The sequence below is a fragment of the Oxyura jamaicensis genome, chromosome 5 (genome assembly GCF_011077185.1).
Source record: "Oxyura jamaicensis isolate SHBP4307 breed ruddy duck chromosome 5, BPBGC_Ojam_1.0, whole genome shotgun sequence".
Classification (NCBI taxonomy): domain Eukaryota; kingdom Metazoa; phylum Chordata; class Aves; order Anseriformes; family Anatidae; genus Oxyura; species Oxyura jamaicensis.
Window position 1 is genome coordinate 59,134,930 of NC_048897.1, and position 13,240 is coordinate 59,148,169.

The 13,240-nt window shown below is 37.8% G+C and overlaps 1 protein-coding gene across 1 annotated transcript in view; it reads left to right on the forward strand.

Annotated features, from left to right (window-relative positions):
* ABCC8 (ATP binding cassette subfamily C member 8) overlaps positions 1 to 13,240 on the forward strand; it is a 77,552-nt gene that overhangs the window by 41,816 nt on the left and 22,496 nt on the right. The window contains exons 18-23 of the mRNA XM_035328392.1: positions 3,313 to 3,348; positions 4,360 to 4,395; positions 7,401 to 7,499; positions 8,372 to 8,456; positions 9,641 to 9,721; positions 11,550 to 11,687. Of these exons, the coding sequence (XP_035184283.1) occupies positions 3,313 to 3,348; positions 4,360 to 4,395; positions 7,401 to 7,499; positions 8,372 to 8,456; positions 9,641 to 9,721; positions 11,550 to 11,687 (475 nt within the window). The remainder of the gene's footprint in view (positions 1 to 3,312; positions 3,349 to 4,359; positions 4,396 to 7,400; positions 7,500 to 8,371; positions 8,457 to 9,640; positions 9,722 to 11,549; positions 11,688 to 13,240) is intronic.

The following is a 13,240-nucleotide window of genomic DNA, read 5'->3' on the forward strand; positions in this document are numbered from 1 at the left end:
GTGATCTCAGGATATGCCCCCCCCCCAGTATCATCCTGCTTAATTTGACAAGAGGGAGATAGTCACGTCCTTCTCTCCTTCCTCAAGGGGACACAGCAGCTGTGCTCCAACAGACAGATATAGTCTATACTTCCGTCTAACTTTTGTCCTGGCCATGAAGGGAGGAAAAATGCTACTAAACTCCAACAGCTGTGCTGCTAGGGCTTGCTCTTTTAACCTTTACACTAAATGACAGATTGTATAATGTATTGTGACTCCTGTATGTATTTTCTGGTAATTGCTGCCATCTCTAGCCCATTGTCTGATCTTTACCTTTTGGGATACAATTATTTGTTGATGAAGCTTGACAAATTACAGAATAATCTGCAATTTATGGATAATCTGCACCTATTTGTTGGTAAAGCTTGACGAGGTGCAGAAGAATCTAGAGAAATAATTTTATTTCCAAATGAATGGGAAAGAAGGAATGGCAACAATACAACCCTTAGTTACTCTGATGGACAGAGGGGTATTGTCACCTAATGGTTTCTGCACTGATTTTGAAACAATTCTCAAAAAAATTCCTTGAGTGTTTGTAAAGATATTATTTATATTCAGCCTTCATGCCTAAGTCAGTCACCCAGCTCAGAACTGCACACAGTTTACTAGTAAAAGGGAGGAGGGTCCCCTGCTTTATAGGTGGGGGAAATGAAACATAGGAAGGTGACCCTTTTGGCTTGTGAGAGAGAGAAGAACAGATGCCAAAGTTCTAGAATATGGCAATGTATCCATTAAAACGTCCCTAAACAGAAAATCAGAATATGGCTAGGAACAGTACAGAATCCCTGCAGCCTTATTAAGTGAACTAATTTCATTTCAGCAAGGCTGCAATTTTTTATAGATGGCATAACATGATTAAGAAGTGTAATTTGAATGTCTGATGCTAAACTAAAACAGATGACATGATAGTTCTGATCAGACTGTGTTTTTAAATAGCATTTGTTTAGAAGCATGTGTTTCACAACAGCGTAAAGGTCAGAATGGGTTTTCCTATCTTCTGTGTGTGCCAAAGTATCACAAGGTAAAATTCAGTTGTTATCACATTTGCTTTGCTATCTGTCAGATAAGTATAAAGGGGCTTGCAGCTGTTAACAGTCTTAGCACTCTAACTGCTGGCTGCGCTGGGAAGGATTATTTTTTGTCACTTTCCAGAGCTGCTGTGATGTGTAGTGGTCTAATCAGAGTGATAGATGTACTCGGTGTAGGCTGCACACCTGTGTTGTAAGGCTTCCAGATAAGAGCTCCCTTAATTTGATAAGAAAATACTACGCCTGACCAGGTGCATGCAACTTTATCCCAGATTCAAGATGAGTGGTTTTATCGAGTAATCACCAAACCTTGTAGCCTTAGCTCATCCAATAACATGTATCACCAAAATCAGTAAAATCCTTGTTAGGTTTATTTCCTCGGGATGAGACAAATGCTTAGGTGTAGTCATTCTTGTTACAGAATAGTCCTGAATTATTTCATTTCAAATTTCCTTCCCCTTCCTTTCCTCCAAGGTCATAGCTATGAATGTGAAGGATACATCCTGCTGACATGTCACTCAGTGCTCAGGAAATCTGGGTTCTATTCCTGGCCCTTCCCTTGGTCTAATGGATAACCTTGCACAAGTCATTTCACTCCTCTGTGCTTCCATGCTCTATCGATAAAATAGGATTAACTGTATATCATCTTTATTTGCTTCCTGTAACATGGTTTCTTTCGAAACCTTTAAAAATTACAGTAATAATTTGTTACTGGACTAGGAATTGGCTAACTGAAAGTTAGTAGTGGCTCATTTTTTATTGTATTCAGTGATTTGTATTGCAGTGTGTGCCTGGAAGATCCAACTCAGATTACTGCCCATTTTCCAAAGCAGGCTGAGAGCATCAGTGGCATAAATATTTTATAATACTGTTAGAGATTATAAAAATAGAGAAGTCATTATTTACATTCTGAACACGTAGTAAATAGTATCGATTTGACTGGTTACTGAGTAAATAATAGTGTATCCCATGCTGATTTCTTCTGGGCAATATCACACTTTAAATAGTACCAGTTCAAGTAGTATAAGATACTAATCTTTTTGGAGTAAATAATATCAGAAGGTGGACTTAAATGAGAAATATTTTGCTCAATGTTATGTCATTTGTTTCTAAACAAAACATATGCACTCACGTGAATCTGGAGTCCTTGTGATGTGAAGGAAGTAGTGGATTCATTAAGGTTGTTCACAGTAGATTTTCTTCCTTCTGCACTCAATGTGGAGTTGACTGTTTCCATCAAACGACAACACATTGAAGTGATCTTGATGCCTAAAAAGCACATAGATTTTTATAAAGATGCATCTGTTGGAGTTTTCAAAAACTTAATTTGATTTTATTTAAATGAATAGCTTTGTTCAGTACTCCAACCTTCAGAGTAAAGGTACTAGTGTGAGCTGGCTCTCATATTCTACAGTAGATTGAATTTAGATACAGTCATTGCTTTACCAGGCATTAACTTTCTGGAAGTGTCTCAAGCTGACCTTTTAAACTGTGGGTATAGTTCTCCAGCCTGGGGATTTATGAGCAAGCAGTGCTAGCATAAAGTTAATGAGACTGTTCCCTTTAAAACATGAAGAGCTGTGTTCCTCCTCAGTTTGTTTATATCATTCAAGACAGATTTTTCATTCTTTTTCAATGGAAGCGATTTTAGCTTCGGTAATAATATGGTCAGTCATCCTGTCAAACAGCTCTGTCTGTGAGCATCTTGGCACACGCTCAAAAGGAGCAAAACCAAAAACTGTTCATCCCTCAGACCTGCCCACACTTCCTTACGCAGACGCATCTCCAAAGCCTAGTGCTGCTACAGAATGCAGCATGCTGAAGTCATCTGATTTTGGTTTCAAACTAACCTGTTATAGGAACTGCAAAGGCACAGTTACTGTCATGGAAAAACAGTATCACAAATTATCTGTTGGTTTTACTTGAAAATGTCATCTTTTTTAATGGAACTCCCTTCTTATCACATTTAAACTTTCCAGTTCTGTTAGCACTTCTAGGAAGGAGTAGAGGTGATTTTATCTGTTGAGTCAAGTTAACAAGTTTATAAGGAAAAAAGATCCTTGCCAAGTTTTTGACTGCTAAAATCAAGGCAATTTCTGAAAAAGGAACAGATGCTGTGCTGCAGCTCTGTGATAAATACTGTTTGCAGTCTGTGCACTAAGTGGAATATAATAGTTTCTCTTTCAGGGGCAGATTGCTTTTGCTTACTTAAGTAAACAGTCTTTGCTTTCTGTTTGTGATGCAGCTGTACTTCTGACAGCGAGACGGGGGAAGATGTCAGGTATGGTATTATCTGCAATTATTGGTCTTTCTACTAAGTCAATCACAATAGAATCATAGAACGGTTTGGGCTGGAAGGGACCTTAAAACTCATCCATTTCCAAGCCCCTGCCATGGGAAGGGACACCTTCCACTAGACCACATTGCTCTAAGCCCCATCCAACCTGGCCTTGAACATCTCCAGGGATGGGGCATCCACAGCAACTCTGGACAAACTGTGCCAGTGCCTCAGATTAAAGACTTTCCTCCTAACATCTGATCTAAATCTCCCCTCTTTTAGTTTCAAACCAACTATTTTACTGCCTTTTCTTTGGATTTATCATCTCTTCTGTCCTGCTTAGCATGCTTCTCAGATTTGTTACCTGGCTGTCAGACTGAGTCCTGCAAAATTTATTTTCCCATCTGCCTGTAGATAGAGGAACTTTCATATGCCTAACAGCTAAACCTCATGGTAAAGGATTCTTGGAAATCTCATAGTTCTTCCTGCATAACAAAGACTACAGTTTATGGGCTGAGTAGAAGTGAAACTGTTTGAACCCATTAAGGTACAAAAGAAATATGATCAGAATTAGACATTCACATGTTATGAGGATGTACAGCAAACAGTAAGATAACATAGAAAACAGTGTGGTAATCGTTAAAAAAAGAGGAAATATCAGACTATATGAAACAATTGTTTGCATTATCATAGATTCTGGGAGTCCTAGTCATGTTTGTTATATGCACTAGGATAGTGGTTTTGTTGCACTGGCATCCTATAGAACATTTTTGGTGCTCTCAGAACAGAGTATTTCAAGCCAAAATTTTGTGAGGTCTGGAGCATTTTCTCACAGGTGTTGAATACTTTCTGCAGTATTGTTTAAAACGCTTCTCAGAACTGGAGCTTTAACCATGCTGGTTTTAGATCAATATCACCTAGTACAGGGCTTTAGCACATTTAGCAGAGCTTTATTTATGTTATGTTGTTGTATTTTTACTTACAGCAATAATAACCTGTGTTTGTCTTCTGTAGCCCAGAGAAAGAATCTCCTGTTGAGATGGAATTCAGGTATAACTCTTAAAAACTAATGTGAATAGTCTTCAAAAGTGTCTGCTTGTAATGAATTGTTCCTCTTTAGAAGCCAAATGGTTTGTCTCTGTCTCTGTGTACGCAGCTGCCATGAGATTTGGGAGAAGTAAAAACAAGCAGGTGACCCTCGCCATTTAATAATGGCAAAAACATATGCTCCTTAATAGTCAGGCATGCCAACATCAGAATGTTTCATTACCTTCCATCAGGCTGAAAATAATGGAAGCATGTTTTTTGGTTTATGTAGATGCAATAGTAGTATAGGACATGTTTCTCCTGTGTTTGGAGAAAGCCAATTTTGAGTTGTTGTTTGATACTAGAAATTCATGAACTGTGCAAAATAATCATGATAAAGCTGTAGTCATCAATCCGACACACATAGGAAAGGCTTTGCAGTGTACTGTTTCCTCCATCATTATAACTCCATTGAAGTGTGTCTGTTTTCCTTTAGAAATTACCAACATTTCCGCCTTATTGATAGGTTTATTAAGGCACCAAGATACACACCTGAATGTCCAATTACTAGTCTTTTTTCAGCGATCTTGAATGCATGCTGAGCCTCCTGGACTTAGCCAAGGGAAATGTGAAGATAGATCAGTAGCTTCAAACAAGGAACCTTAACAATGTTGTCTCTGGTTCTAAATTAATGAACTGGGTTGATCCCATCAAAACACTTATTCTCCAGGGAGCTCAGGGAAGGTTTCCTTGCTTATTCTAAGGCTGGGTTTTGCCATTCGTCTCTGTGATAATTAAGAGGCTATGGTCAGTTTATCATTTGTTATCAAAGGAGAACAATTACAGCCCACTGATAAAAATATGTTTGTTTATGCAGTCCAGAGGTAAGAGACAATTACTTCCACCTGCCAAATAAATTCCTTGTAAGTCTTTGTCTGCTAAACCATTTGTTTGCATGAAGTCTTCTGAGCGTGAAATCTTAGGTAGATTCGTGGCAGGCTATCACAGAAAGTGTTGCACGCTCCATTTCAGAATGTTTTGTTCTCTGGATGTTTGACACTGTTTATCGTACTGTTTCAGTAGAAATTTTGTTTGACTGCCTATTTACTGTACGAAGCACTGTAGATGTGCTGTAGATTCCTTATACAATCAAGCGCTTGCAAGCTCCCTATTTATGCCAAAATATGACCTGCCCTGATACGTCATCCAAGTGTCAATTTGCACCTAAGATTATATTAAATGGGTTTTCTAAATTCTAAATTTTTTAATGAATTTTAGCAAGTTCATTGCTTGTGCCCAAATTCCTTGCAGTGATTAATTCTCACTGATGGCCTAAAAGCAGAATTTTAGCCAAAGCGTGCATGGTGTTCCCAGCCATTGCACTGGTTCTCAGCAGGGAGTGCATCTTACAGGCAGCACCTGTATCTTTGCTGAAAGAAAGAACACTTTTTACAAAACTTCTAAAAACTTTTTACCTCAAAACTTTGATATTATTAAAAAAAAAAAATAGAAGTAACTTTTCAGTCACTTTGAGAATTCATAGTAGCAAAGGCACAGTTTCAAGCAATAAAAAGAAGGACAAGGGAATACATGTTCATCTTGGAATGCTCAAAGCAATTTTTTCCTCAATCAATGAGATAAGAATTTCATACTAATTGAAAAAATACTTTCCTCCTGGGGCAGAGATGAATGCTCTTTGAATTAGATTTTGGGACTACAGGCTGGGCTGCATAGGGGAATTTTTTTGTTTGTTTGTGTTTCATTCTCCAGTAAGAGAATTTATAAAGCATAATTAAATTCTAACGAGTGATCAGATATTTGAACTTGGAAGCACGCTACCAGGATAGCATAACTGTGTGTTCTTTCAGGTCATCAAAGAAAATTGGATCCTATAACGGTTTCTAAGGAAATTTGGTGAAAGCCTGAAAAAATGAGCAGGGCAAGTGACCTTAACTCCTGATTAAAAATAATAATAATAAAATAAATAAATAAATAAAGCACCCAGTTTGCTTTGTCGGCACCTTGTTTGAATTGCATTCTGGTCCAACTAGACAGAGGCTGCTGTAATTAATGGCTGTCTAGCAGACAAAGGCTATGTTTGGATGAGAGGTCGTATCTTTTTATTGGATTAGCTGATATAACTGGAAAGAAACTGGATACGCTTTAAGGCATATGATCCCTCTTTTGGCCCCTTTATTTGAGAAACAGTGATATGCCAATGGGTTTGTCCATTTTTTTCTAACAGTATCAGTTGCTCTAATAAAAAAATCATGCCTTTCTCCCAGCTCTGCCGTTAGAGGTCCTTGGTAGCACAGATAGCCACAAAAGCACCACTACTTCAGTAGCAGGCAGATACTTTCTAAGTAGTAATAAGAATAATACATATGAAATGAAATATGCATGGGGAGATCCTGCTTGCCTTTCTCTGCTAAGTTGTTCCGTTTCATGGTACATGATGGGGGCAATTCCACAAGGGAAAACAGTAAATATGTTTTGCCTGTGTTCTCTTTACTTGTCTTCACATAGACATAGAAAAGTATAGTGCATGGAATCCTTCTGACTCAAGTTCTCCTTGTAGTGGGGAAAATAAATGTGTTTTGGGGGAGAATTGCCTTTGTGTATGTGTGGAGTTGTTATATTGTTTTAAATACCTTAAAATATCTTTTTGAAACACCTCACCTGAAAGGTGTTGCCTATCTAGTGATTTTTATTAGTCTATTCAAAAAGAGCTGGAATATAGTCTTTGGTAATTTTCTTCCCGCCATCTGCACTGCTCAGGAGGCAGGTTTATGGAGCTAGCCTCTGCAAAACCCACTTCACAGAAGAAAATGGGAGAACAAACTGAAATTCAAAAGAACCAGCTCTTGAGTTAGGTGAACAATTGCAGTATTCTGTTGGAAATTGTCCCAAAGAACAGAAATGAAAGGCAGCATTATTAATTACAAGTTTCTTCCTTTACAAGAAGAATGGTTTCCAGTTACCCCACTGCACTGGTAAGCTGGGAACTCCTGGTTTGTTTGTTTTTCCAGGAAAAGAGGATCAGTAGCATATGCATCGCAGAAGCCTTGGTTGCTCAACGCAACAGTGGAAGAGAATATCACATTTGAAAGCTCTTTTAACAAACAGAGGTAACAGGTTTCAGCACTGTTATGTGCTTTACTTTTCTTTTAGCTAAATAATGGTGTTGCATACACATCCATTCACACGTGGGTCCCCGTCTCACTCCAGCATCAAACATAATCCACCTGCTGGAACACAACAGAAGACCCTGAGGCCTGGGTGATCCCCTTTGACTGTGCTTTTCTTGAAGGACACAAGAGAGAGGGTTCAGACTCACTTGACCTTAATTGTGGAAGTGTTTTCATTTCCAAGGACCATGTTTGTGCAGCATGCAGTATTTTCTTTTTATACTAAATTGACAAATTTTAACTTAGAAGGATATTAACAGTTTGAGAGTGGGAATATTGCTCCTTAAGATTTCAACATCTGGTGTATCATGAAGGACTAATGGGCTGTCTTTTTATTCTGCGTAATTGACCAAAAACATTCTAAAGGATTCAAAAGTTATTGCTGGTATTCCATTCTGTGCCCACACCCACCACCCTAGAAAGAAGTTGATTACTATGTATTCATATCCTACTCACATTTTTGTTTGTTTCTGTCATCCTTGGACAGAGAAGCAAGAAAGGCTCTGGGCACAAAGAAAGTTAAAGGCTAAACAATAAAAATTAACTATGGGAGAAGTTGTTCTTGTTTTGCCTGTTTTTAGCTCTTAAATGTATTCAGTTGGGAAGCTGACCTAAGATGCTTTTTCTTAGCTGAAATGGTATTTACTTGCCTGCGATTGAAAGAGATCCCATTAGAACAATTAGTGGCTAACAAATACGTTTTCCACTGTGTGATTTTTCCAGCTGGTTAATTTTTGTTCCTTTGCAGGTAGGAAATGTGCTTCTTTAGCAGTATCTGTGTGGATTTTGTGTTACCTTTTTTGTTTCCGCAGGTACAAAGCAGTAATTGATGCTTGTTCCCTCCAGCCTGATATTGACATTCTCCCTCACGGAGACCAAACCCAGATTGGAGAGAGGGTCAGTAAACAACTATGGGCTTCTATTTTTGTTTTAAATATGTAGAGTTTTTTTATTATTTTGTCATGTTCTTAAAATCTTACCGGTTATTTGGCAACAAAGGTAATCTTTTAGCTAAGTGTACGTTTGGGTCATTAGTCTGAAAGCTTGTTGCTTGGTAAACATAGAAACACTGTCATTTATGTGAGATGCCATGATTTAAATGTGCTGCTATCAGAATGTTTGACTAATTCTGCAGACAGTGCATATTTTGGTTTCTTTGTGAATAACCTGAAAATAAATAAATCATCGATTTTTTAGAGCACCTTCATTTAAAAAAAGGCAAATTGTTTAATAAAGAGCAAACGAAGCCTTATCTCATTGGGGAAACTAGAGCGTGACGAGAAAGGAACCAGAAGTCACAATTCCATAACCAATGTGCTCTAGCATATAGCGGCACTTGCACACGCACAGAACCAAACCAAACCAACAGCAACCACCAAGGATACGTTTCCATGAGTACTCTCCACGCCGGCTACCACGTTGATTTGAAATGCATTAGTTCTTCACCAAATTCATTGTGTAGCTAAACAAATGTGGTTTTTGGCAAAAAGAGTAAAGTAGAGGGGTGAGAAAAAGAGGCAGGGAGCAGGGGTTGGTAGCTTCTTTGGCAGCAGTAGTGGCTTATGAGAGTTTAAGGTGTTTGTGAAGCTGCGTCCGGATCACAGGAAGGATAAGTAACCTTCAGCAGAGCTAAGGGCAGAAAACAAGTGCAGTAGCAAACACGTAATGTTCACCTCAGCATGGTCTGATCTCACAGCTCACAGTGACTGGCTGTAGTAGTCGTGGTACAAATATGGTATACAATGGAACTAATGGTTAAATAGAAGCATAAAATAAAGATAGGTTAGTCAGACTTCAGACTGTAACTTTTGAGTAGAAGGTTAGTTTAGACTGCCTACAGAACATCTATGCTGCCTACACCATTGTGTCACCACAAACCATTAAACATTTCTCACCCACTGTTATGTATGGAGCTTAGATTCCTCTGACTTCTCTAAGAATTAGTATACTGTGTTCCTAGCTGAATTGCAGGCCCACATTTCTGGAAAAAATCTGATTTTTTTTTCCCTAGATAATTCAATCAAAATATGAATATTTTGTTGATGTTTTTATAATTGATTTTTTTTCCTGCTTATCTCCAGGGAATTAATCTGTCTGGAGGGCAGCGCCAACGTATCAGTGTAGCAAGAGCACTTTACCAGCAGACAAATGTTGTATTCCTGGTGAGTAGGTGCCAGTATGCTTATGCTGCAAACAGAAGCACAAGATGTAAGCATTTAGAGTATTTCATGGATAACACACACTGAACATTGTGCTTCACTGAGCTGAGCCAAATGTCCCGTTTTTTTTATAGCCGTTGTCAGCTAGCCTGCAGGTAAGAAGAATTTTGTAAATGCTGCAGACAGGTGGATATTAGGATACAAATTGAAATGTTGATGCTTTCCCTCTCAGTCTGTTGTAGTTTCTTTTTGAGTCTGGTGCTTATTTTTGTTACCAAAAATTTAATAGTCTCAGCAGTATTTATAAAATTCCTAAGCTGTCTTAGGCATAAAATGAATGTTGGCCTGTGTCAAAGTTGTTTCCTTTCTGCAACAAACTAAGCTTTCTTCCCACCCTGAACTGCTCTTTGCATATCCTGCCCAGACTTCAATAGAAGTACTATGCAAAAAGGAATGAGAGCAGTCTCTAAAAACCTAGTAGGTAGGAAAACAGATGCATCCTATAGTCACTACCAGTGAGCTTGCTGGCTTTCCAATTAGGACTTCCTTCTTAAACCCTGTTTTCAAGAAACTTTGAATCCAGCTTTTATGACAGCCAGACATGAGAGTTACATGGGATGAGTTGGAAAAGCTGTGCACATTTGAAGTTGTCTGGGAGGTTACTTAGATAGACCTTTCCCTGTAATTGGGCTGATCATTATGTGATGTTTCACAGGTAGGGCATTTCAGGCAATGATGAGAACGCAGAGGTAGAGAGCAGCTGGGTGCTGCAAGGGCCACTATTGGACCCTAACTTGTTTGTTTCCATTGTTACTTTACACCAGAACTTTTGTACAGGACACTCAATAATATCATAGTAGCAGATTCTCTGATGGTTTGACAATATAAAAGCATTTACAAATAAGCTTATTTTTCCAGTTAATCATTCAAAAATAATCAGGAATCCTGTATATTAGTACTTGAAAACATCCAGTTCTTTTAAATCATCATCATTTTGATGATGTTAGTCAAAGAAAGCAGAATTTATCCAAATTCAACCCTACATTTTCAGCAAATATCAGGACAAAAGAAAACAAAATTTGATTTTTAAGAAATTCTAGTATTAGCATAACATAACATGAAATACTAATATTGAGTAAATCCTACAGCCATTATCAACAGTGCAAGCAGAAATAATGTCTTTGTAATTTAATATAAGTAGGATTAAGTAAAAAAAAAAAAAGTTTCACAAAAGATAGTACAGATTAGTTTATTCCTAAATTAATTGCATATAATTCATTGCTTTAATAAGATGAAATTAATATAGGCATAAATCAAGTATCTGAGCAGGATCATCAAAGAGACCAAGATTTTTCCTTTTTTGATGCTTTGTTAATTGATTTTAATTTATATGGATTAAAAAAAAAAAAAATCAGAAGGAAATGTGTATAAAGAAAATAAAAATGTACTGTTTGTCACTGTCCCTGAAGCAGTTTGGGTAATATACGCCATCAGTGCACGTTGCTCCATTGTCTTTAGTCTAACAGAAATCACATACAGCAGTTACATGGGCAGTTGAGAGGAGCAGTTCCCAGAAAGACTCAGGAAATCATGGCATTTACACAACTAATGTTACTGTATGTCACTGTACAGTACTCATTCAAACAGGACAGCTCAAGAACCCGTTGTTAGATATTTTAGAAAACTGCTTCGAAGGACAATTTTGATCTTCTGATAACCTCTTCTAATGTTCTATATTGATCTAACTGGTTTTACTGGTATTAAAAGCCGTAAGATTCCTTAAATCCTATAAATGCTGACTCCAAAAGCTGGCCTGTTTTCCTCATGACAGGATGATCCATTTTCTGCACTGGATATCCACCTAAGTGACCATCTCATGCAAGAAGGGATCCTGAAAATGCTACGGGAAGACAAGCGCACTGTTGTGCTAGTAACTCACAAGCTGCAGTATTTGCCCCATGCTGACTGGGTAAGAATGCTCTTCCCTTTTTTTTAGGAGGCAGGAAAGTGGCACAAATACATCTTTTGCTACACACAAAGCTCTTGCTTCGCCTTTCTACCAAGTGGCAGTTTAGTGAGAAGATGTCTTGGTATAATGCAGGTCTTCTGAAAGTTAGCCAGGGGGGTTGGGGTGCCATAATTTTGAAATTCCCATTTTGTAGAACACAGGTTTTGTTAGGTTTCTTTTTTGTATCTTGTAGTTTACAGAAAAAAACAATGAGGGTATGCTTTCTTAACAGTTTGCTATTGCAAATGTCTAACGTGAAGTAAATCAGATAGGATAAGGCTGTTTGGTTTGTTGGATTTTATTTTATTTTATTTTTGTTCATTGGTTCACACTGGCCTTGTACTTACTTCCCCTGCAATTATCTAGCCCCAGTGTCACAAGTTTTCTTGCCCACAAGGACTGATTACTGCAGTTATGCCTCCTAGCAGGGATTCTCTGTCATTTGCAGCTTGCACAGACTATAGCAGCAGTTACTCTGTCTCGAGCAATAATCATATTTCAGCTGCTTTCTGTTCTTCATACTGGCTTGCTGTAAAGTTGTAGATTGACATTAATCTTGTTCTCGTCATGTTTTTGGTGGGAAGCATTCATCCTTTATGGTGTCTTCTGCGACCTTGTCCGTCAGTTGTACACCTGTAAGAATTACTGCTGTTCTCAACACAGTTCTGCTTTTGCTGTTAGCATCTCTTGGAATAAAGGAATTTTCTGTCTTCTTCCCCTGTATTAGAGGTTCTGGCTTTAGCTTCCTCTTTTTTAATTGTTAGCATTCTTTTTTTCAATATGCTCAACTGTGCTATTGTGTCAGCATAATCTTCTTCATTTTCTTTTCCAAATGTCAGATTTATTTCTAGGTGCTCTTGTTATATGAGATACTCCATGAGAATGTTGTTAGTATCTTCTAACTGGGTTTCAGTAATGTGTTATGAAATGAACTGTTCCTAACAGCTTGTAGGATAGGAAGGGTTTGCATTAATTAAGTTTATAATTAATAATTGCCTATTAAGAGAGAGTTCAGTGTGTTTTTTCCAAAGCAAAGGTCTCATTAAGCCTTAGAAAGTTCTACGCAATGTGGTGCAGCAGGAATAATTTATTCTGCTTTATTTTAAGGAACTTTAAATAAAAATATCATCTGAAGTATGTGTGATGGCCTTCCTAAAGCTTCATCGCAATGTCCTCAGAAGAATTTAGGGTCCTATTCAATTGGGGGTTTCCTGAATAAACAGACCAGAAAGAGATTCATATGCTTTTCTTCCTTTCCTCTGGTGCAAATTCTTAGCAATAAATGGAACATATTTCCTTTTTTTTTCTTCCATTGAAATTTCTGAGTTTCCAGGGAGAGAGAAAAATAAACACTGTATTAAACATTTTCTAATGATGTCACATGAGTTTACAATCCACACGCCTCATTTTCCAATTCTCCTTGTCAGATCTAAAGTTAAGTTAGTTACATTATGTGTATAATGTGGTTGCACTGATATAAACCTGGAAACCACACCCTTCAGACTTTGTCTTGC